The 23,872-nt window shown below is 47.8% G+C and overlaps 1 protein-coding gene across 4 annotated transcripts in view; it reads right to left on the minus strand.

The window, feature by feature from the left end:
* Positions 1 to 22,730, minus strand: part of calb2a (calbindin 2a) — a 68,375-nt gene extending 45,645 nt beyond the window's left edge. Inside the window, exons 1-6 of one of the 4 annotated variants that reach the window (XM_078210298.1) lie at positions 22,640 to 22,730; positions 21,777 to 21,853; positions 18,225 to 18,234; positions 10,434 to 10,447; positions 849 to 917; positions 125 to 205 (exon numbers count right to left, since the gene is read on the minus strand). In XM_078210298.1, coding sequence (XP_078066424.1) covers positions 125 to 205; positions 849 to 917; positions 10,434 to 10,447; positions 18,225 to 18,234; positions 21,777 to 21,853; positions 22,640 to 22,730 — 342 coding nt within the window. Of the gene's footprint in view, positions 1 to 124; positions 206 to 848; positions 920 to 2,464; positions 2,476 to 5,962; positions 5,982 to 10,433; positions 10,448 to 18,224; positions 18,235 to 21,757; positions 21,854 to 22,639 lie in introns of all 4 variants that reach the window. The other 3 variants (XM_078210297.1, XM_078210296.1, XM_078210295.1) reach the window with 3 other exon arrangements.
* Positions 22,731 to 23,872: the final 1,142 nt, after the last annotated feature.

Below are 23,872 nucleotides of genomic sequence, written 5' to 3' on the forward strand. Positions count from 1 at the left end.
TCTCCTCACTGGTCCTAGTGCCACTAACAGCCATTCCGGCATTGTCCCAGTCTCAGTACTGTTAGCTTTTAAGCTCAAGTTTGACCTGGACTCCAGGTGCGGGTCTCCACCTCACTTTTCCTACCTCCATGAACTCTGCACTGGACCGTACACACTGCCGGAAACACAGGAGGAAGTTCTCTTCAGTCGGAAGTATCTGGGCCAGCTGCAAGGGAACAGAGGGAATGTTAGTATTTCTGTCTGGTCTACGGCTTCCTGCAGTCCTCCATTAAACATCCCCCCACTGCCCCAAAACAGCTGACAATCAGGAATTATAGCTGCAAGGATTTTCGCTGGCTTCCATCAACGCAACTCCACAGCTGATCTTGGGTGCAGCCAAGAGTACTTGGGGTGCCTATGGTTTTGATCTGCCCAGCCCAGCATGGCAGGGATTAGATATTCAGCTCTTGGAGTATCCTGGGGGTAATTGCCGTGAGTCAGAGCTCCATCAAATTGCTCTGTGGTTTTTTTTAAAAACAGCAACGACATTCAGACCTTTTTCTTTCTTCCAACTTCACCCACAGCCTCCTGATGGAGTGACATTTGATCCTGAGTTTTGTAGGTTATTTGACTATGGGGGCATCATGGCAAATCCCAATCCTGTTTCCCCTCCAAAGGTGCTGAGCCCAATTCAAATGCTGTTCCAACATCATTTCTTCCCCCCAGCTGGCCTTCCCAGCGATGTGTCGCAGTATTAGAGCAGCAACAAGGATCACATACTTCACATTCCTACCAGCAGCCAGGGTGAGAGTAGATGGTGAGGGAGCTGATATGACTTTGGCTGCATTTAGTGGGACAGACACACTTACCTCAGCAATCTCAATCCTGCCATCTGCATTCTTGTCATATTTCTCCATAAATTCCTTCATCTGTATTTCCTGTATTTGAGAAACAAAACACAAGCTCTAAATACATTTCACTGTCGGGGAAATGGAAACAAATGATCCAGTCAGTGCAAGTCTGTCAAAGTGAGGCTATTTATTTATCTTTCATCATCTCCTGTGGAGCGGCCATCCATCGTGTCAAAGCAATCTGTGTATAAGAGATACACATGCCCTCACACACACCTACACAGACACCCACATACATACATGCCCAACCACATAGACAGACACATGCGCACACACTCACTGACACACACAAATAAACACCCAGACACACACACACACCCACTCACACACAGATACACACCCACACATACAACCACACAGCCACCCACACACACACACAGACACAAACCCACACACACCATTGTATCAAATGCCTTTTGGAAGTCCATGTGCATTACATCAACGGTGTTACACTCATCACTCTCTCTGTCACCTCATCAAACAACTCCGGCAAGTTAGTTAAACATGAGTTTCCCTTAGCAAATCCATGCTGACTTTTCTTAATTGACCTCCATGAACCCAGGTGACTTTATTTAGCCCTGCATTATCGTTTCTAGAAACTTCATCACCACCGAGGTTCGAACATAAGAACATAAGAACTAGGAGCAGGAGTAGGCCATCTGGCCCCTCGAGCCTGCTCTGCCATTCAATAAGATTATGGCTGACCTTTTCATGGACTCAGCTCCACTTACCTGCCCGCTCACCATAACCCTTAATTCCTTTACTGTTCAAAAATTTATCTATCCTTGCCTTAAAAACATTCAATGAGGTAGCCTCAACTGCTTCACTGAGAAGGGAATTCCACAGATTCACAACCCTTTGTGTGAAGAAGTTCCTCCTCAACTCAGTCCTAAATCTGCTTCCCCTTATTTTGGGGCCATGCTCCCTAGTTCTAGTTTCACCTGCCAGTGGAAACAACTTCCCTGCTTTTATCTTATCTATTCCCTTCATAATCTTATATGTTTCTATAAGATCTCCCCTCATTCTTCTGAATTCCAATGAGTAAAGCCCCAGTCTACTCAGTCTCTCCTCATAAGCCAACCCTCTCAACTCCAGAATCAACCTAGTGAATCTCCTCTGCACCCCCTCCAGTGCCAGTATATCCTTTCTCAAGTAAGGGGACCAAAACTGTACACAGTACTCCAGGTGTGGCCTCACCAGCTCCTTATACAGCTGCAACATAACCTCACTGTTTTTAATCTCCGTCCCTTTAGCAATAAAGGACAAAATTCCATTTGCCTCCTTAATTACCTGCTGCACCTGCAAACCAACTCCTTGTGATTCTTGCACAAGGACACCCAGGTCCCTCTGCACAGCAGCATGCTGCAATTTTTTACCATTTAAATAATAGTCCATTTTGCTGTTATTCCTACCAAAATGGATGACCTCACATTTACCAACATTGTACTCCATCTGCCAGACCCTCGCCCACTCACTTACACTATCTATATCCCTTTGCAGACTTTCAGCATCCTCTGCACACTTTGCTCTGCCACTCATCTTAGTGTCATTTGCGAATTTCTAACATACTACACTTGGTCCCCAACTCCAAATCATCGATGTAAATCGTAAACAATTGCAGTCCCAACACTGATCCCTGCGGCACACCACTAGTCACTGATCGCCAATCAGAATAATACCCATTTACCCCCACTCTTTGCTTTCTGTTAGTCAACCAATCCGCTATCCATGCTAATACATTACCCGTAACACCATGCACCTTTATCTTATGTCGCAGTCTTTGGTGCGGCACCTTGTCAAATGCCTTCTGGAAATCCGGAAACACCACATCCACAGGTTCCCCATTGTCCACTGCACATGTAATGTTCTCAAAGATTCTACCAACTTAGTCAAACATGACCTACCCTGCATGAATCCATGCCACTGCCATTCCCCGCCCACTGAGGTTAAACTGATTGGCTCTGTAGTTGCTGGGTTTATTTTTACACCCTTTTCTAAACAAAAGGTGACTTCTCCAGTCCTCTGGCACCAACCCGAATCTAAGGAAGACTAGAAAATGATGGCCACTTTCTTCACAATTTCCACTCTCACCTCCCTCAAAATCCTTTGACGCATCTCATTTGGGCCTGATGACTTATCATCATTGGGTTCAGACAGCCTAACCAATTCCTCCTTCTTATCAATTTTAAACCCTTCCAGTGTCAGAATTACCTCCTCTCTCACCATGATGTGAGCAGCATCATCTTCTTTGGTAAAGACAGGTGCAAAGTAATAATTTAATAACTCAGCCATGCCCCAACCTCCATGTGTAAATTCCCTTTGTGGTTTCTGACTCCTGTTATCCACATCAAAGGTGAAAATCCAGCCCATATTTCCAAGTCAGGATGTGAGTGATTTGGAGGGGAACTTCCAGGCTGTGGTGTTCCCATGTGCCTGTTGCTCTTGTCTTTCTAGATGGTAGTGGTTGGAGATTTGGAAGATGCTGCCTAAGGAGCCTTGATGTGGAAGATTTCTAACCAGTTAATAAAGTTTTCAGACAGTATACATTAAAGGCACTGACCTGACTACCAGTAAAGAGTTAAATGATCCTTAAAACAAGTTAATATGCTAACGAATAGTTTACACGTATGTGAATGCAGTAAGAGAATTGAACACTTACATGCTGATATGTTAAATACATTTTAAATGTATTTTAAGTATTGTTCACTTCAGCCAAAGCAAAGATGCTACAAGGTGTGATGGTAGAGGCTAACAGTTCAGAGCCAAAGGTCTCGGAACCTGTTAGTTAGCTGAATGAAAATTAGAAAGTTTCTCATGCAGGAACAAATATTGTGATTTTATGAATAGAGGTATACATTGTCTAGACATAGAATAGATCACGTGTCCATCCAGTTTTGGCAATGATCTGGTGGGAATGTTCACTTTAACCTCTATGATGAGTGTCTACAGTTACCTAGCAACAAGGAAGTGAGTTTAGCCAAGATGGGAGTTAGCATCCGGTTTGAATGGATGAATGAGATATCATTATGCTGGCTGGCAGATTGCAGTTGGCTGAGGGAGTTGACAGATTTATATTGATGTATGTGTACTAAATGAAGTTGATTTTAAGCTAACATAGGTGGGAATAATTGATAAGGAAAGCTATAATTGATCTGTTTCTGAATGTACGCGTCAGATTCATCGGAGAGGTTTTGCTGTTCAATGCTGGAGCTGCTTAACCCTTCCTGCAGCTGCCATGGTGGCACAGTGATTAGCACTACTGCATCACAGTGTCAGGGACCCAGGTTCAATTCCTGGTTTGGGTGATTGTCTGGAGTTTGCATGTTCCCCTCGTGCCTGCGTGGGTTTCCTCCGGGTGCTCCGGTTTCCTCCCACAGTCCAAAGATGTGCAGGTTAGGTTGATCGGTCATGCTAAATTGCCCCTTAGTGTCTAGGGATTAACAATGTAAATAAGTGGGTTTGTGGGGATAGGGCTTGGGTGGGATTGTGATTGGTGCAGTCTCGATGGGCCAAATTGGCTCCCTCTGTGCTGTAGGGATTCTATGATTCAATAAATGATTATGTCTTTATTCAGAGATACCTGCCTCATGAATTGTGCATTGTCTAAGTCGAGACAATACCGGTCACCTTGGTTTACCCCACAACAAGCCTTGGTGAATTCCTGCAGTGTATCTTGTAGATGGTACACATGGCTGCCACTGTTTGTTGGTGATGTAGGAAGTGAATATTTAAGGTGATGGATGGGATGCCAATCAAGTGGGCTGCTTTGTCCTGGATGGTGTTGAGCTTCTTGAGTGTTGTTGGGATTGCACTCATCCAGGCAAGTGGAATGTATTCCATTACACTCCTGACTTGTCCCTTGTAGAGTGTAGATAGGTTTTGGGGAGTCAGGAGGTGAGTTACTTGCTGCAGGATCCCTAGCTTCTGACCTGCTCTTGTAGCCACAGTATTTATATGGCTAGTCCAGTTCAATTTCTGGTCAATGGTAACTCCCAGGATGTTGACAGTGCCACTATGGCAGCTGCAGGAAAGTCACCAAGAAGGATTAAGCAGCTCCAGCATAGAACAGCAAAACCTCTCCAATGAATCTGATGTATACACTGACAGTGATGGTAATGCAACTAGGGGGCAGCATGATGGCACAGTGGTTAGCACTGCTGTCTCACAGCACCAGGGACCTGGGTTAAATTCCCGGCTTGGGTCATTGTCTGTGTGGAGTTTGCACATTCTCCCTGGGTCTGTGTGGGTTTCCTCCGGGTGCTCCGGTTTCCTCCCACAGTCCGAGGTTAGGTGCACTGGCCACGCTAAATTCTCCCTTCGTGTACCCGAACAGACACTGAAGTGTGGCGACTAGGGGATTTTAACAGTAACTTAATTGCAGTGTTAATGTAAGTTTCGATTTGTAACACTAATAAATAAACTTTAACTTGAACACTTTAGAATGTCAATGTGAGATGGTTAGATCCTCTCTTTCTGGAGATGGTAATTGTTTGGCACTTTTGTGGCTCAAATGTTACTTGCCACTTATCAGCCAAAGCCTGAATATTGTCCAGGTCTTGCTTCATTTGGACATGGACTGCTTCATGTACTGAACATTATGCAATCAGCAGCAAGAATCTCCATTTCTGATCTTATGATGGAAAGATCATTGACGAAGCAGCTGAAGATAGTGGGCCTAGGACACTACCCTGAGTAATTCCTGCAGTGATGTCCTGGAGCTGAGATGATTGACCTCCAATCATCACAACCATCTTTGTCTGTGCTCAGTATGACCCAGTCTTTGGAGAGTTTTCCCCTGATTCCCATTGACTCCAGTTTGGGCGCCTTGACGTCATACTAGTCAAATGCTGCCTTGATGTCAAGGACAGTCACTCTCACCTCACCTCTGGAATTCAGCTCTTTTGTCCGTGTTTGAGCCAAGGCTTTAATAAGGTCAGGAGCTGTAACCCTGGCAGAACCCAAGCTGACTGTCAGTGAGCAGGTTATTGCTGAATAAGTGCCACTTGACAGCACTGTTGAGACCCCTTCCATCACTTTACTGATGATCGAGAGTAGACTTATGGAGCAGTAATTGGTTGGGTTGGATTTGTCCTATTTCTGGTGTACAGGGCATACCTGGGCAATTTTCCACATCGCTGGGTAAATGCCAGTGTTGTAGCTGTACTGGAACAGCTTGACTATGGACGCGGCAACTGGAGTGCAAGTCTTCAGTACTACTTTGGAATGTTATTGCTGCCCATAAGTCTTTACAGTATCTGGTCCACACAGATATTTCTTGCTATCACAGGGAATTTATCAAATTGGCTGAAAACTGACATCTGTGATGCTGGGGACCTCCAGAGGAGGCCAAGATGGATCATTGACTTGGCACTTCTGGCTTAAGATTGTTGCAAATGCTTCAGCCTTACCTATTGCACTGATGTGCTGGGCTCTTTCATCATTGAGGACAGGGAGATTTGTGGAGCCCACTTCTCCAGTGAGTTGGTTAGTTGTCCATCACCATTCACGATTTGATATGGCAGGACTGCAGAGCTGAGATCTGATACATTGGTTGTGGGATCGCTTAGCTCTGTCTATTACTTGCTGCTTATGCTGTTTGGCATTTAAGTAGTGCTGTTTTGTAGCTTCACCAGGTTGACACCTCATTTTTAGGTATGCCTGGTGTTGCTCCTGGCATGCCCTCCTGCACTCTTCATTGAATCGGGGTTGATTCCCCAGCTTGGTGGTAATGGTTGAGTGGGGGATATACCAGGCAATGAGGTTACAAATTGTGGTTAAGTACAATTCTGCTGCTGCCAATGGCCCATAGTGCCTCATGGATGCCCAGTCTTGAGTTGTTGGATCTCTTCTGAATCTCTACCATTTAGCACAATGGTAGTGCCACACAACACAATGGAGGGTGTCCTCAATGTGAAAATAGAACTAATTGCCACAATAATTTTGTGATGGGCACTCCAGTGGGCAAATGCGTTTGTGATAATGTGGTCAAGTATGTTTTCCCCTCTTGTTGGTTCCCTCACCATCTGCTGCAGTCGCAGTCTAACAGCTATATCTTTTAGGACCTGGTCAGTTCGGTCTGTGGTGGTACTACTGAGCCATTCTTGATGATGGATATCGAAGTCCTCCACCCAGAATACATTCTGCGCCCTTGTCACCCTCAATGCTTCCTCCAAATAGAGTTTAACATGGAGGAGTACTGATTCATCAGCTGAGGGGGACATTACATGGTAATCAGCAGGAGATTTCCTTGCCCATGTTTGACCCGGTGCCATGAAACTTCATGGGGTCTAAAGTTGATGTTGAGGACTCCCAGGGCAATTCCCTTGGGTCTGTCCTGGTGGTGGGACAGGACATATCCAGGAATGGTGATGGTGGGGTCTGGACATTCGCTGTAAGAAATGAACGATGGGAAGACTGCATATGTGTCAGGCTGTTGCTTGACTAATCTGTGAGACAGCTCTCTCCATTTTAGCACAACCCCATCATGTTAGTGAGGAGGACTTTGCAGGGTGTGCCTTTAACATGTCAAATTCAGTGTCTCAGGCAGTGCCAGGCAATCTGTCCAGTTTTAGTGTCATTATGCATTTTTGTAGGGGTTTTGTACAACTGAGTGGCTTTCTGGGCCATTTCAAAGGGCATTTAAGAGTCAACAATGTTGGTGTGGATCTGAAGTCACATATAGGCCAGACCAGGTAAGGATGGCAGGTTACATTCCCTAAAGGACATTAGTGAACCAGATGGGTTTCACGACAATTTGTTGACTTCATTGTCACTATTACAGGTACAACTTGTAATTCAATTATCCGGTTATTTAATTAACTCAATTCAAATTGACAAACTGCTATGATGGGATTTGGACACTCATCTCAAAGTTTGTGGGGGCGATTTTCCCCCTAAAAAGCTCAGTGTCCAGTGGGTGGGAAAATGGGAGATTTTCACGCCTGTTTTTTTGGGCGAACTTAGTCGGTTGAATTTCTGGCACTCTGTGCTTCAGAGTCCACCGAGGGATACAGCTGGTAGTGGGGGGGCCTAACCTGCCTGAGAGGCTGGCATCAGCGTGCTGAGCAGGCCACTGTGCAGGCGCCGCTCTCACAGTAGGGAGATTGGCACATGTGAACTGGCACTCCATCACCGGCCCGGACCCCACCGATACACCCCCCCCACCAACCGATGGCCATTCCGATTTCCCCCCCCACCACCCATGACCAGCCCCGATCGGCCCCCACCCTCCCTCACCAATTGCTGTGCAGAGTGCACACCAATCAGCCCATTCCTGGTCTGGCACTGCTCCCCAGAAGGCCCCACTCTTCCTCAGTCACTGTGCTGTTTGCACTGCCCAGTGCCAGCCTGGCAGTGCCAGGGTGCCAAACTGGAACTGCCAGGGTGCCAAGCAGGGTGCACCCCCCTGCCCCACCAACCTCCTGGGGGAGGGGGCTCAATGGGCTCTGCCCCCACCAGTGAGGTCATCACATCTGGTCCTCATTGCTGAACCTCCCCCAGCGGCATTGAAACAATTAGCGAGCCCAGACAAAACTGGGCTGAATACGCCATAACAAAATAGCCTGGGAAGGTCACAATTGGCTTCCGTTTCGGCCGTCCCACTGGTATTTCCCAACCCGCTACTTAAGCAGTGCAGTGGGCTGAGAAAATTGCACCCTATTAGTCTGAATCCCTGCCCAGTAATATATGCAATATGTTACCACGTTACTTGTGCATATGTATGTGTGTGAGAGACTAAGTGTGTCTGTATGTGGGACAGTGTGTCTGTATGTGAATGTGTTTTCACTGTGTGTGTGTGAGTGTGTGAGAGAGAGAGAGAGAGAGAGACTGTGGGGCCGATTTTACCAAAAAGTGCCAAATGAGCGCGAAAACGGGAGATATTAGTGTTTTTTTTTGGGTGACTTAAAAATTGAAACTTACCTGACTCTGGCAAAAAAAAATCTTGAGAAACTTAATGGAAGGGATTTTATGGCCTTGCTCGTCCCAAAACCATAAAATCCTGCCCAAGGTCAACAGACCTTTCCATGGTCCGCCCCTTGCTCACTCCGTGGTGGGCGGGATAATTCCAGCCAAAATTTGCCAGGAGGAGGAGTGGGTGGGGCCTAATTCACCCGAAAGCTGGCTGATAGCAGCAAAGTGGTGCCATTGCGCATGTGCAGGTTTCTGTGCTCTGAGAGCACAGACCTGTCACTGCCTCTGTTGCTATAGCCAGTCTCCATGGCCCAGCACCCCTCCCCTTCATGGCTACAGCAGAACTCCGCAGCTGATCACCCCCCCCACACCACCCCTCCCCCTCAACCTGGAACAATCATGACCCTCCCCTTCTCCCCCAATTAATAGCTACTGCAGAGCGACAGCCATCACCCCCTCCCATAACATTGATTGTGACTGCAGAGCGGCAGTGTACTGCCCTCTCTCCTCCCACTGCACTGCAGAGTGCGCATTGTTCTCCCTCCCCAAAATCAAACGGCCCATCCTAACTGGCCCACCCCTTTAATTGGCCCCATCTCCTTGGCACTGCCCAGTTCCTGGTGGACACTACCAGTGTGCCAGACTGACAGTGTCAGGGTGATACTGCCCAAAGGGGACCCCCCTTGTCACCGTCCTCTCAGGCAGTCCTCAATGGCCTCCAGTTCTACTGTATGTGTGTTCACTGCATGTGTTCACTGCATGCATTCACCTTGTGTATGTGTGTGTTCACTGCGTGTGTGTTCACTGCATGTGTGTGTTCACTGTGTGTGTGTGCGTGCGTGTTCACTGTGAGCATGTTCACTGTGTGCGCGCGCGTGTTCACTGCACGTATGTATGTGCATGTTCACTGTGTGTGTTCACTGCGCATATGTGTGCGTGTTCACCATGTGTGTGCGTGTGTGCATGTTCACTGTGTGTGTTCACTGCATGTGTGTGTTCACTGTGTGTGTGTGCGTGCGTGTTCACTGTGAGCATGTTCAGTGTGTGTGCGCGTGTTCACTGCACGTATGTGCATGTTCACTGTGTGTTCACTGCGCATATGTGTGCGTGTTCACCATGTGTGTGCGTGTGTCCACTGCATGTGTGTGTGCAAATAAACTCCTCAGTGTTCAGGCTGCAAGGTGATATCTTTTCCTTTTCATCTCATCATGCCAGAGAAAAATGTAATTAATGTATGTGTCTTTGACAAACGAATTTGAATAAATCTGTCTTCTTTCTTTCAGATTTTGGCTGAGCTGCTGTGTCTTCCCAGTATCCAATGCTGTTCCTCTTATCTCTGCTGCTTCTTGTTTAAGTTGTGATGAGAATACTTTCAGAGGTAATACTGAACTGTTTGATATTTTGGCAGAGTACAGTGTAACCTTGTACTGTTTAATTCATTGCCAACAAATCTGAAATGACCTGGCAATGTTCCCTTTCCCATTCTGTTCCACCAGGCACCCAATCAACATTCCTGTTGGATGTCTGACATCGGTTTCAGCACCATTAAACAATCCTCTCCTTCACGCTTCAGCACTTCAAACTATGGCCTTCAATTTGAGATCAGCGGAGCTCTACCAGACTCACTCACACTCTGAAATTGGCGACTCTCAAGGCAGCTGTCTTCAGTCTTGTCAGTCTGGGAGTCGGAGGAGGGGGGATTGTCAGTCTGGGTGTTGAGGGAGGAGGGTGTGTCAGTCTGGGTGTTGAGGGAGGAGGGTTTGTCAGTCTGGGTGTTGAGGGAGGAGGGTTTGTCAGTCTGGGTGTTGAGGGAGGAGGGTTTGTCAGTCTGGGTGTTGAGGGAGGAGGGTTTGTCAGTCTGGGTGTTGAGGGAGGGGGGTTTGTCAGTCTGGGTGTTGAGGGAGGGGGGTTTGTCAGTCTGAGTGTCGGAGGAGGGGGGTTTGTCAGTCTGGGTGTTGAGGGAGGAGGGTTTGTCAGTCTGGGTGTTGAGGGAGGAGGGTTTGTCAGTCTGGGTGTTGAGGGAGGAGGGTTTGTCAGTCTGGGTGTTGGAGGAGGGGGGATTGTCAGTCTGGGTGTTGAGGGAGGGGGATTGTCAGTCTGGGTGTCGGAGGAGGGGGGTTTGTCAGTCTGGGTGTCGGAGGAGGGGGGATTGTCAGTCTGGGTGTTGAGGGAGGGGGATTGTCAGTCTGGGTGTCGGAGGAGGGGGGTTTGTCAGTCTGGGTGTTGAGGGAGGGGGATTGTCAGTCTGGGTGTCGGAGGAGGGGGGATTGTCAGTCTGGGTGTCGGAGGAGGGGGGATTGTCAGTCTGGGCGTCGGAGGAGGGGGGATTGTCAGTCTGGGCGTCGGAGGAGGGGGGATTGTCAGTCTGGGCGTCGGAGGAGGGGGGATTGTCAGTCTGGGTGTCGGAGGAGGGGGGATTGTCAGTCTGGGTGTTGAGGGAGGGGGGTTTGTCAGTCTGGGTGTTGGAGGAGGGGGGATTGTCAGTCTGGGTGTTGAGGGAGGGGGGTTTGTCAGTCTGAGTGTCGGAGGAGGGGGGTTTGTCAGTCTGGGTGTTGAGGGAGGGGGATTGTCAGTCTGGGTGTCGGAGGAGGGGGGTTTGTCAGTCTGGGTGTTGAGGGAGGGGGATTGTCAGTCTGGGTGTCGGAGGAGGGGGGTTTGTCAGTCTGGGTGTTGAGGGAGGGGGATTGTCAGTCTGGGTGTCGGAGGAGGGAGGATTGTCAGTCTGGGTGTCGGAGGAGGGGGGATTGTCAGTCTGGGTGTCGGAGGAGGGGGGATTGTCAGTCTGGGCGTCGGAGGAGGGGGGATTGTCAGTCTGGGTGTCGGAGGAGGGGGGATTGTCAGTCTGGGTGTCGGAGGAGGGGGGATTGTCAGTCTGGGTGTTGAGGGAGGGGGGTTTGTCAGTCTGGGTGTTGGAGGAGGGGGGTTTGTCAGTCTGAGTGTCGGAGGAGGGGGGTTTGTCAGTCTGGGTGTTGAGGGAGGGGGATTGTCAGTCTGGGTGTCAGAGGAGGGAGGATTGTCAGTCTGGGTGTCGGAGGAGGGGGGATTGTCAGTCTGGGCGTCGGAGGAGGGGGGATTGTCAGTCTGGGCGTCGGAGGAGGGGGGATTGTCAGTCTGGGCGTCGGAGGAGGGGGGATTGTCAGTCTGGGCGTCGGAGGAGGGGGGATTGTCAGTCTGGGTGTCGGAGGAGGGGGGATTGTCAGTCTGGGTGTCGGAGGAGGGGGGATTGTCAGTCTGGGTGTCGGAGGAGGGGGGATTGTCAGTCTGGGTGTTGAGGGAGGGGGGTTTGTCAGTCTGGGTGTCGGAGGAGGGGGGTTTGTCAGTCTGGGTGTCGGAGGAGGGGGGTTTGTCAGTCTGGGTGTCGGAGGAGGGGGGTTTGTCAGTCTGGGTGTCGGAGGAGGGGGGTTTGTCAGTCTGGGTGTCGGAGGAGGGGGGTTTGTCAGTCTGGGTGTCGGAGGAGGGGAGTTTGTCTGCTCTGGGTGTTGGGGAGCGGGGGTTTTTCTGTTTTGGGTGTCGGGGGAGGAGGGATTGTCAGTCTGGATGTCGAGGGGGGGGGGATTGTCAGTCTGGGTGTTGCGGAGGGGGTTTGTCTGTTCTGGGTGTCGGGGAAGAGGGGTTTGTCTGTTGTGGGTGTTGAGGGAGGAGGGTTGTCAGTCTGGGTGTTGAGGGAGGGGGAGCAGTGTGTTCTTGTCACAAGCCAGGTTCTTGATGAAGGAAAGCCACTGGAATCTTATTTCTGGATGCCTATTGCTCCTTTTGCGGGTAGGGCTAGCTGGGAACTTGAAAAGTGTGTGCCGATTATAAAAGGACAGCTTCTCCCCATCTCAGAGGGCAATCATAGAAACCCTACAGTGCAGAAGGAGGCCATTCGGCCCATCGAGTCTGCACCGACCACAATCCCACCCAGGCCCTACCCCCACATATTTTACCCGCTAATCCCTCTAACCTACACATCCCAGGACTCTAAGGGGCAATTTTTTAATCTGGCCAATCAACCTAACCCGCACATCTTTGGACTGTGGGAGGAAACCGGAGCACCCGGAGGAAACCCACGCAGACACGAGGAGAATGTGCAAACTCCACACAGACAGTGACCCAAGCCGGGAATCGAACCCAGGACCCTGGAGCTGTGAAGCAGCAGTGCTAACCACTGTGCTACCGTGCCGCCCTGGGTGGGAGTGGGAAAGAGAAGCTTCTGTTCCAATCCTTGGGGAGAAGTAAGTTTCCTTCGGGAAAGCAACTGTCAATTGGATTGTGGAGTCGGGAATCTGATTTGTGGGGGCAAGGAATTTTTTACATTTTAAAAATTTCATTCTTGTGATGTGGGCATCTCTGGCTAGGCCAACATTTATTGCCCATTCCTAATTATCCTTGAGAAGGTTGAGGTGAAATGCCTTCTTGGACTGCTGTAAATACACCCACAATGCTGTTAGGAAGGGAGTTGCAAGATTTTGATCCAGTGACAGTGAAGGAACAGCGAAATATTTCCAAGTCAGGATCAAGGGGAACTTAAAGGTGGTGATGTATCTTCTGCCCTTGCCCTTCTAGGTGGTAGAGGTTGTGACTTTTGAAAGAGCTGTTGAAACAGTCTTGGTGAGCTGCTGCAATGCATCTTGTAGATGATACACACTGCTGCCACTGTGTGGAGGGAGTGAATATTTATGGAAGGGGTGCCAATCAAGTGGGCTGCTTTGTTCTGGATAGTGTTGAGTTTCTTGTGTGTTGTTGGAGCTGCACTCATCCAGGCAATTGGAGAGTATTTCATTACACTCTTGATTTGTGCCTTGTAGATGACGGATAGGCTTTGGAGAGTCGGGAGGTGAGTTACTCGCTGCAGGATTCTTAGCCTCTGACCTGATCTTGTTGCCACAGTATTCATATGGCTAGTCCAGTTCAGTTTCTGGTCAATAGTAACTCCCAGGATGTCGATAGTGGGGGAATTCAGTGATGGTAATGCTATTGAATGTCAGGGGAAGATGGTTAGACTCTCTCTTGCTGGAGATGGTCATTGCCTGGCACTTATGTGGCACAAATGTTACTTTCCACTTGTCAACCCAAGCCTGGATATTGTCCAGGTCTTGCTGCATTTGGACAAGGACTGATTCAGTATCTGAGGAATCACGAATGATACTGAACATTGTGTAACCATCAGCAAACAGCTCCACTTCTGACCTTATGATGGAAGGAAGGTCATTGATGAAGCTGAAGATGGTTGGACCTAGAACACTACCCGGAGGAACTCTTGCAGCGATGTCCTGGAAGGGAGACGGTTGACTTTTGACCAACACAACCATCTTCATTTGAGCCAGGTATGACTCCAAACAGTGAAGGGTTTTCCCCCAATTCCCATTGCCTCCAGTTTTACTAGGGCTCCTTGGTGCCATACTCGGTCAAATGCTGCCTTGATGTCAAGGCAGTCACTCTCACCTCATCTCTGGCATTCAGTTCACTTGACCATGTAACAAGGTCACCTCACCCTCTGGTCTTTTGATTGGACTACCAAGCTCATTCACATTTTCTAGGGGGCATTAGATTCATTCTAATAGGTTGAGGGAGGGCAGAAGCCACCAGTGTAATTTTGGTTTTGATGGGGTTGCTCAGGGGTATAAAATTCAGCCCTCCGAGATCCTGAAGCTGAGACATATGGACGGATGGGGGTGGGGGTGGGGGCATTATCAGCCAGTTGGAAAAGTGACAGGATTAGGCGAATCGTGTTTTGACACCCTGTTCAGTATTACAGTATACTGACTGCAACCATGAGCGCACTCGGACAGAGTATCTAATCCGACATTCCCCCAGTTCAGTTCATTTCCACTACTGGATTCACTTTGACCTTTCACAGCAAAAACAGGTTAGATTTCTCAGCAAGAATCGGGTAAATTTCTCTCAGCAAAAACTGAAATTTCAACCAAGTCATGAGCACCATCCTCACCTGAATTTAACCCTCACGGTAAGAGAAACCAAAATAACTGATCCCTCTATAAACAATACTGCCGTCAAACTAGAGCTCGTCATCCCTAATTATCCCCCTAGACTCCATCTCTCTCTCTCTCTCTCTCTCCCTCATTTTCCAATCTGAAATTATCTACAATGCTTTTCAACAACAAATTTCTTTTAAATAGTGACAGCAATGTGGAGTAATATCTTCAGGCACTTCACAGAGATGGAAAGCAAAGTGAGAACAAGTGACTGAATACTTCATTGAAAAATTGGGGTTTTAGAGATTTTGGAAATGGAGATGGAAGCAGAAAGGGGCAAAGGTTTGGGAAGATTCATCTCAGAGGTGACCAAGGTGTTGATAAGGGTTTCAGCAGCGCTGGGGGACAGGCAGGAGTGGAGGAAAGCGATAGGATTCTTAGATGGGATATTAGGGTTAGAGTACATTGTGGGGTGAGAGAATGCGGAGGTGGTAAATGGAGTGTTTCACCTTGACCAAGAGGAATGAGTCAATGGCAAAGGATGTGGAGCCTTTGGTGAGGAATCACGGGTTCTACCTTCCTGATGTTCAAATGGATTAAATTTTGACACTTGCGTGACTTCATGTGGGAAAGGTTGTTTAATGGTCACAAGGTCAAGGGAGTGGTAGTGGGGTAAAACAGGCTGTCACCAGGTTAACAGATGTGTTTGCTGATGATATCTTTGAAAAGGAAGAGGAGGCACTAAGGGGGAAGGGGCCATTGTCGATCCTTGACAAAGCCCAGATGATTGTCTGGGAGCTCGAGGGCCACTCTGGGGACAATCTGACTATGTTGAGGTGGAAGTAAAGCCAGAGAAATTAAGTCCCAGAGAGATACACCATGGAAGTGTTGAAAAAAGATGGTGTGTTCTGTGGAGACATCACAGAGGGAGAATACTTGCAGTTGCAGGATATGCGAAACCCCAAAAAAATCAGATTTTCAAATAGAATATTTTCCACTTGGCCTCTGTTAATAAATTAGGAGTATAGGAGTAAGTCATTCCTCTCCCCCCAAAAAAACATTCAATGGAATCATGGCTGATCTGTATCTTGACACCATCCATCCACCTTGGATTTCTATCCCACAATACCCCTGACTAACAAATCTCTCAGATTTAAAATTATTAATTCAGCTCCAGCATCTACTGCTGCTTATGGGAGTAAATTCCATACTTTTCCCACCCTTTATGCAAAAAAGTATTTGCTAACTTCCTCCCCAATAGTTTGGTTCTGATATAATTTAATCTCCTCTCATAATGTAATGCTGGAACACAGATATCATTCCAATAATGTCAAACAATGCTTGGCAGTTAACTGTCAGTCAGCATCAACGGGTGCATTTTCCATGATAACACTTCTTTCAATCAGCATTTTCTTTTCATACAGTATAAATTGCTGTTTTCCCCTTATATCGGTATCCTTGCAAATTGTCCTGACAAACTGCTTCAACATGTCTCTTTTTTTCTGTATTACCAAAAGGCTTTTGGTATCATTCTGGTGAACCTCTGCCCAATGTCAATATATCTTTTCTAAGCCTGGTGTCCAAAAATGTGCACATTATTCCAGATGAGGTCTAAGCATGTTTATATTTTCATTGGCAGCAACACATGCCTTAAACACAATCCCCATCCTCTATTCTGCCCTCTTACTCTCTGCAGAAGGTGGAAACTGAGGGTGGCACAGTGGTTAGCACTGCTGCTTCACAGCACCAGGGACCGGGTTCCATTCCCGGCTTGGGTCACTGGCTGTGTAGAGTCTGCACGTTCGCCCCGTGTCTGCATGGGTTTCCTCCCACAGTCTGAAAAATGTGCTGGTTAGGTGCATTAGCCATGCTAAATGCTCCCTTAGGTGCACCCGAACAGGCACTGGAGTGTGCCGACTAGGGAATTTTCATGGTAACTTCAGTGCAGTGTTAATGTCAGCCTACTTGTGACACTAATGAATAAACTTTAAACTCTGCTCAACTCCTGTAATGCCACGCTCCAGTACACTGACTAATCATTACCTCTCTGCCACCTCTAGTTACCAACCAGCCCATCAGGTGACAGGGAGGAAGCCTTGCTCTCTCCACCCTCAGGTTGCAATTGAACCCGACAAAGGAGCTGCAGGAAGTAAAACAAAAATCACTTCACAGCCCCATTCTCCTGCCACAAATTCAAAAGCAGACATCAAAATGTTGTGCTATTAGAGGGACGCAGAATTTTCTAGCTCATTGCAGATTATATGGCAGGGCAATGTTCAAGTATTCCTGAAAAAAAAGACACATGCTGTCAAAGCTTTTCATCTTGTTCACATCAGGACAGATTTGCAAGAATATCAATTGTAAAGGGACAACAATTCATACTGCATGAGTAGAGAGTGCTGATTGGTTTGCAAGTAGACTCTGATGAGTAGATGTTTTGCCATGCTAAGCTTTTGGCTAAATTCAAACCAGGCAGGTCGACTCTGATTGGTCAAGCCATTGCCATGGGGAATGAACCAGGGGATGGCTATCCCTCAAACTTTTGTTTAGTTGAGAAAAGGCTCACTACGTGGACATGCTCCTTCTGTCCGTAATGTTGCTCAAGTACGTCATGATGCAAAGTGAAACTAGGGAGACACACTGAATCCTATTAGTGCCAAGGCTCATTCAGTATCCTGACAATCACACAGTCTGTTTTTTCTCACTCCTCTCTTGAACACAATGATTCTTAACAACAGCAAAAGCTTGTAATGATATAGAGGGGGCGATTCTCCCATTCCGACCCAGTAATATTTCAGCATGGCCGGCTGGTAGAATTGTGAGTGGGATTCGGCATGCATTCCCGACGTGTGCACATCTCCGAGTGCCGGATATCCGGCGGGGTTGGGACCACACTGGAAACCAGCAGTCAAGTCATTTTTATCTTATTTTAATGTTATTTAAATATCATTATTGGGCCCGGGACTGAAGTCTCCCAGCCCACTAGCATCTCCCAGCCCAGTACAATTTCACTCCGGTGGAGTTCAGATTAGCTCCCCACTTTTGGGGAAGTAGCGGGAGATTCCGCTGGAGTGAAGGGGGGCAATCAGGGCCCCCCAGGGGGTTGGGTGATTGGGGGGTGAACCCCCCCCCCAGTGGGTAGGGTGATGGGGAGTGGTGCCCCCAGGCATGGGCACTGTGGCAGTGCCAGCCTGTGCCCCCAGCACTGCCCAAGGGACAAAATGCCCATGCCTGGGGATACCTTGGTACTGGCACTACCTGGCATCGGGCAATGCCAAGGGGCATGACCAGCTAGGGGTGGGGCCTAGGGGGCATGATCGGTGGGGGTGAGGGGTCCCGCTGCCACTCTGCAATGGGATCGGTCGGGACTAGTGGGAGGCCAGTGATGGTGGTCTGCCGGGGGGGGGGGTCTGCCGGGGTGGAGGGGGCCTGCCTCCCAGGGGTGTCAGCCTTCTGTGGAGGGGGGGGTCTGGCAATCGGGCCATGGGGCAGGGTGGAGGAGCAGCACTGTTGGGGTCCTGTACTAGCCAGTGACTGAGCTGGCCAACAAAGTGCAGGCTGTTAGTTTTGGGCCACTGCGCATGCGCAGAGTTCCGGAACTGTCAGACTCTGGTGTGAATAGGCCCCGCCCCCCGAGCTTTTAATGATATTCCCGATTGTGACCTCTGCATTGCACAGAGTGTGGGAGATTCGAGTCTGAGCTCCCATTGAAAAAACAATCATGATTTACACCAGTTTTCCTGTGAATTCAGAACTTAGAACTTTTTTTAGGAGAATCGCCCCCAGAATCTTTAATGTACAAAATGGACAGGGGCACTATTACAAATCAAAATTTGTCAAGGAGATATTAGGGCAGCTGATCAAAACCCTTGATGAGATGTAGGTTTTAGGGGTGTTTTAAAAGAGGACAGAGAGGTATAGAGGCTTCGAGAGGGAATTGCACAGCGTTAGGCCTTGGCAGCTGAAGACATGGTCACCAATGGTGGAGTGATTAAAATCAAGAAACCAGATATCTTGGTGGGCACTGGGCTGGAGGACATTGCAGAGCTAGGGAGAGGAGAGACTCTGCAGGGATCTGAAAATAAGGATGAGAAATTTAAAATCAAAATGTTGCTTGACAGGGAACCAGTGTAGGTCAGTGAGCACAGGGGTGATGAGTGAATAGTGATCTGGTGTGAATTGGGACATGGGCAATAGAATTTGGAGAACCTCAGGTTTACAGAGGGTAGAATGTAGGAGACTGGCTAGGAGTGCACTGGAATAGTTAAATCAAGAGGCAAGAAAGACATTCTGCAGAAAGTAAAGGGGCAGAATTGAGGACAGGATTATGGCTTGAGTTTGAGGCTTTGATTGCTGCTAATGAAAATACAAAGCCCCAGTTAGACCATGTCTGGAATAATGTGTACATTATGTAGCAAAGATATAGTCATCGGACAGAGTGCAGTGCAGATTCACCAGAATGCTACCAGTGCTCAAGAGATTAGATTGAGAGGAGATCAAACAATACCAGAGTCAAGGCATTGAGGAGGAAGGTAGGAAATACTTCTCTGAAAAAAGGGTGGGAGCAGCAGTCGATGAGCTGACACAGGGGTAAAGTCTGGTGATGTTACAGACATGGAAGTAGGCGGTCTCAGCAGTGGCACAAATATGAAGTCAGAAGTACAGAGAGTGGTGTCAAATATGTCAACGGGTTGTGAACAGTCTGGTTCAAAGTCAGACAGCTGTTCTGTAGAAGACTGGAGTTGGTGGCTAAGGATGGAAGGTTGTGGCCAGGATCCGTCTTCTGAATACACAATATTTTTGTAGGGGAATGTGAAACATACAAGTGATAAAAAACAGGAAAAGGCCATCTGCTTCATTCAGTCGGTCCCACACAACTGTATTTACAAATTTAGGGAGTGCAGACTCCCTGCACCATCCCTTGCCCCCCACACAAGCCCAAATCTCCTGGAACTGGTGAAAAATCAGGTAACAATCTGGGATAATTGAGTGGAAAGAATCTGAGAAGCTGGGAACTTTCCTTTTAACACTGCTAGGTAAAATTGGCCATATATATTGACTCTGATCCTTCCATATCTTGTCCTAATCATTGTTCCTCCCATTTCAACTCAGGCATTGAATGCTGGTGGCCATTCAGCCATGGAGTGCATTGAAAAACAAGCACACTCCATTTCTGACAGGAGTGTCACTAGATTGAATGATTTATGCCCTGAGACGTCCCTCCCCACCTCTCCAACCCCAATCCCCAGCGCAGCTCAGGGGCACTGAGGCCAATTGATGCACCCGAATGCTTTCCCACCAGCGGAGACAAGTTTTTACCAACTGAGCCACCAGGGCAACTTGCAGAGATTCTGTTACTCACTATTAGTCAATTTGAGAGTGATTTTGAAACTCAGTTTCATTTTATCTGGGTAATCCACTGAGCACCAGTTCAGATGGAGAGGAAGCAGGTGAGCCTGCTGACTGAGTGGATTGGTCTGGCTAATTGAGGAGGAGGGGACCTGGTGACCAAGGAGGTGGAGCTCTCCTGGTGGGGTAGAGTCTGTTGATTGTGGGGTGAATCGTGCTTATGTACTTATAGGAACATGAATTAGGAGCAGGAGTAGACCATTGGGCCCTTTGAGACTGCTCCACCTTTCACTAAGGTCATGGCTGATCTGGTTGTGATCTCAACTCCATTTTCCTGTCTGTGCCTCATAATCCTCGACTCCCTTGTCTGATCAAAATTTTTCTATCTCAGCCTTGAATAAATTTAAAGACACTGCCTCCACTACCTTCTAGGGGAGAAAATTCCAAACTGTAATGGCCGCCTGAGAAAAAAAAAATCTCCTAATCTTAAAAAGGTAGATCTCTTTTATTCTTAAAATATGTCGGTGGGTTCTATTTTCCCTCACATGAGGAAACATGAATATCCACTCTATCCAGCCCCCTCAGAATCTGATATGTGAAATATTCCTCACCATTGAGTAGATGTGTATCAGTGTTTAGGAGCTCCATCTCCCCCTCCCCCTCCCTCCCACCCCCAACCTTCCCTCAACACCCAAACAGCAATAACTGCAGCTGCTCCAGTCGGGAGTTCGGAATGACCTTTTCCTCAACACACCAATAAATCCATTGTTAATTTGTACCTCTCATTTCTCCCATTATCCATTTTTGTTTTAGATTTTTATTAATATCTGTTGTCACAACAAGATTCTTTCGCATCAAATCTTATCGATTTCCAAAGAAGCTGGCTAGAGGTCAGCATCTTGCTTTTCTCTCAATCTGGCTAACCCTCCCTCTCTGACAGTCTCAATCTCTGTCTCTAACTATCTAATTGTCAATCTGCTGGGATGCCTCTCTCTCTCCCCCTCGGTCTTTTTCACCCGTCCTCTCACTTTCCACTTCACAGCCTGTCTCTATATGTTTTCCTCTCTGCTGTTCAGGTGTCTGTGTCTGTTTTCTCACACTATCTGTCAATCTCCCTCTCAGTATCTCGGTTCTGTCTTTCTGTCACTGTATCTCCCTCTTTCCACGTTTTGCCTTCCCTCTTTCTATCTCTTGTTTGAGTGTATTTCCCTCTCTCTGTTGGTCTGTTTCTCTCCATCTGTCATTCTCTGACTGTTTCTCTTTTACAATTCCAAACATTATTCATTCTCTTTTTCTCCGTGTGTGGGCTTTTCCCTGTCCCGGTCTCAATCTAGCTCTGTCCCATCCCTCTTTGCCTTTCTCTGTGATTGCTTGTGTTCTTCATCCCAGTTTCTCTCCCTACCCGAGTGCTCTGTCTGTATTTCCATCTCTATCCATTCTTGTGTGTGTCTGTCCCGCTGCCTCAAGTTTCTAATTACCACAATCGCTTGTCTCTCTCCCTGCTTCAGCCCCTCACTCAGATTCTTCCCTGTGTCAGAAAGCAGAGAGTCCTGTCCCTCAGTCTAACCAGCATCAGGTTTAATTGGATGTCTCAGCCGGCCTCCCCCAGTCTCATCTTTCAGGGAGGGAGCTGCTGTGCGGATGGATCTGTTAAATATTTCGAGCTCCGGGATTACCGCTCCTCCCAGTGACTCTGAGTAGCTTTGCTCACCACACCAGTTCCTCTCCTCACTCGCTGCAGCTCCCGGATGAAGTTTTCCAATTCTTTCCCTTCAATGTAACCGTTACCTGAAGATGAGACAGGCAAAGAATGTGCGGTTAGCCAAGCAATCCCCAACATATCCAAAGAACTGGGGCTCCCGAAAGCGGCCACGTCAGAAGCTCGAAATATCCCTTTAATATTAAAGCCCGCCGCAGAACGGTCACACCCTGGGTACAAAGTGATGTGAGGGGTCTCACTGACATCTCCACAATTCCGGAGACCTCGAGAGCAACGTAGAATTTACACCTCCACCCTCTGGGAGACTGATTCACTCCTGACAATAACTTGTTGAAATGAAGGATCTACAACTCAAAGTACAGTCAAGCACCCCTCAATGTCTTGGTAACAGCCTGTCTCTGTCTCCCCACCTTGAACTAGGTTCAGAACCCTCCCACCCCAACAACTCCAGCGAGGCAAACCACACTTGCAAAGTTACTCTAAACTTGTGTTTTTAAAAAACAAAATAGGAGTCTCGATATTGAAGTGTAATTACATTTTTAAATCAAACAGCCAATTACTGGGCAGGTAGCACAAGCCCATATCTACTCATTCATGGTTGGGCTGTTGGAGACAGGGGTTCGAGTCGCCGCACCGCAGCAATCTGTTTCCTAAACGCACTCACATCGAAATTAAACTCTTTGCTCTCTAAGCTAACACATAGATTGCCCTTCAATCATAGGAGGGCTGTAAGATATGGAGAAGGTAGACAATATTAAAGTGCTTCCGTTTTCCCTAATTTCCCAAATAAATGTTAGAATACAATAGTTTTTTTAATGCATTTTTAATTTTTAAAATATATATATTGAACTTACCATCTGCATCATAATGTTTCCAGATTTCCAGGAACTGGGAGGCGGTGAGTTCAGCCAGGTTCAGGTAAGGCGGTTGCTGTTTGTTAGCCATCCTGTCCCCACACTGCCGGTGTTAAGATCCCTCTTTGAAATGCTCAGTACCTCCGCCTGGGCGCAGGCTTTTTATCCCTTCGGAGCCGCAGTCCTGGCCCAGGCCTGCAGAGGCCGCTCTGCCTTCAGCAGCAATGAGCTGGGAATTGTAGTCCCCTCGACTGACTGCACCCCCTCCCCCTTTCAGAAAGGTGCTGCTCTCACACACAGTCCACCCTCTTTCAGCATGCACAGACTGTCTGCCTCTCAATTCTCTCCTGGACTCCAACCGTTAGCTCTGCTTCTCTCTGCACTGATGCTGCTTGAGCTGCTGCTTTGAGTGTTTAATTCACTGCCAAATCTCCATCAGGAATGCCTACCTTGAAGAAGTTTTGCTCTGCTATCCGGCAAGATTCCCATTAGTCTCTTTCACCCTGCTCACCTTCATTGTTTTCCATTTCCCTCTTGGAAATGTTTTAGGAATGTTTCCTAAAACTTCACATTTTTAACTTTTAACCTCCCCCGCCCTCTAACCTATCCCTGACCTTCCCATTTGCTTCACTTGTTCCTGCCCCTTTTATCAATAGCACTAAACGTGCCGTGCGATCTCTCTCTCTCTCCAGCTCTGAAGAAGAATCACATTCGACTCGAACCATTAACTCTCTTTCTCTCTGCACGGATGCTGCCAGAAGAGTTTTTCCAACACTTTTGTTTTTATTTTATTCAAACACCCGCGGTATTTTGTTTTTATTATTCCGGTTCTCGGTGGGGAGTTGACCGGTTCCCAATCTGCTGAGCTGTGGCTCATCCTATGGGCGAGCTCTGTTTGGAGCCTAGGCTGGATGTGACATGTGACACATTTTACAAACAACATTTTAGCAACTTGTTTTGAAAACAATGAATGAAGACCATATACACAAGAATATCCATCTGCATACACATCTTGCTACCTTGCACCAAAGACAGACAGAAGTAGGAGTAGTGGGCACCTGGCTTTGCCAGGATAGCACGACTCCTACCGGCGCAAGATGCCCCTGACTACATACATGGCTGGGTAAACTGGGGTTGTTCTCCCTGGAAAGACGGAGAATGAGGGGAGATCTAATAGAGGTGTACAAGATTATGAAGGGGATAGATAGGGTGAACGGTGGGAAGCTTTTTCCC

This window comes from Mustelus asterias, chromosome 4 (genome assembly GCF_964213995.1).
Source record: "Mustelus asterias chromosome 4, sMusAst1.hap1.1, whole genome shotgun sequence".
Taxonomy (NCBI): domain Eukaryota; kingdom Metazoa; phylum Chordata; class Chondrichthyes; order Carcharhiniformes; family Triakidae; genus Mustelus; species Mustelus asterias.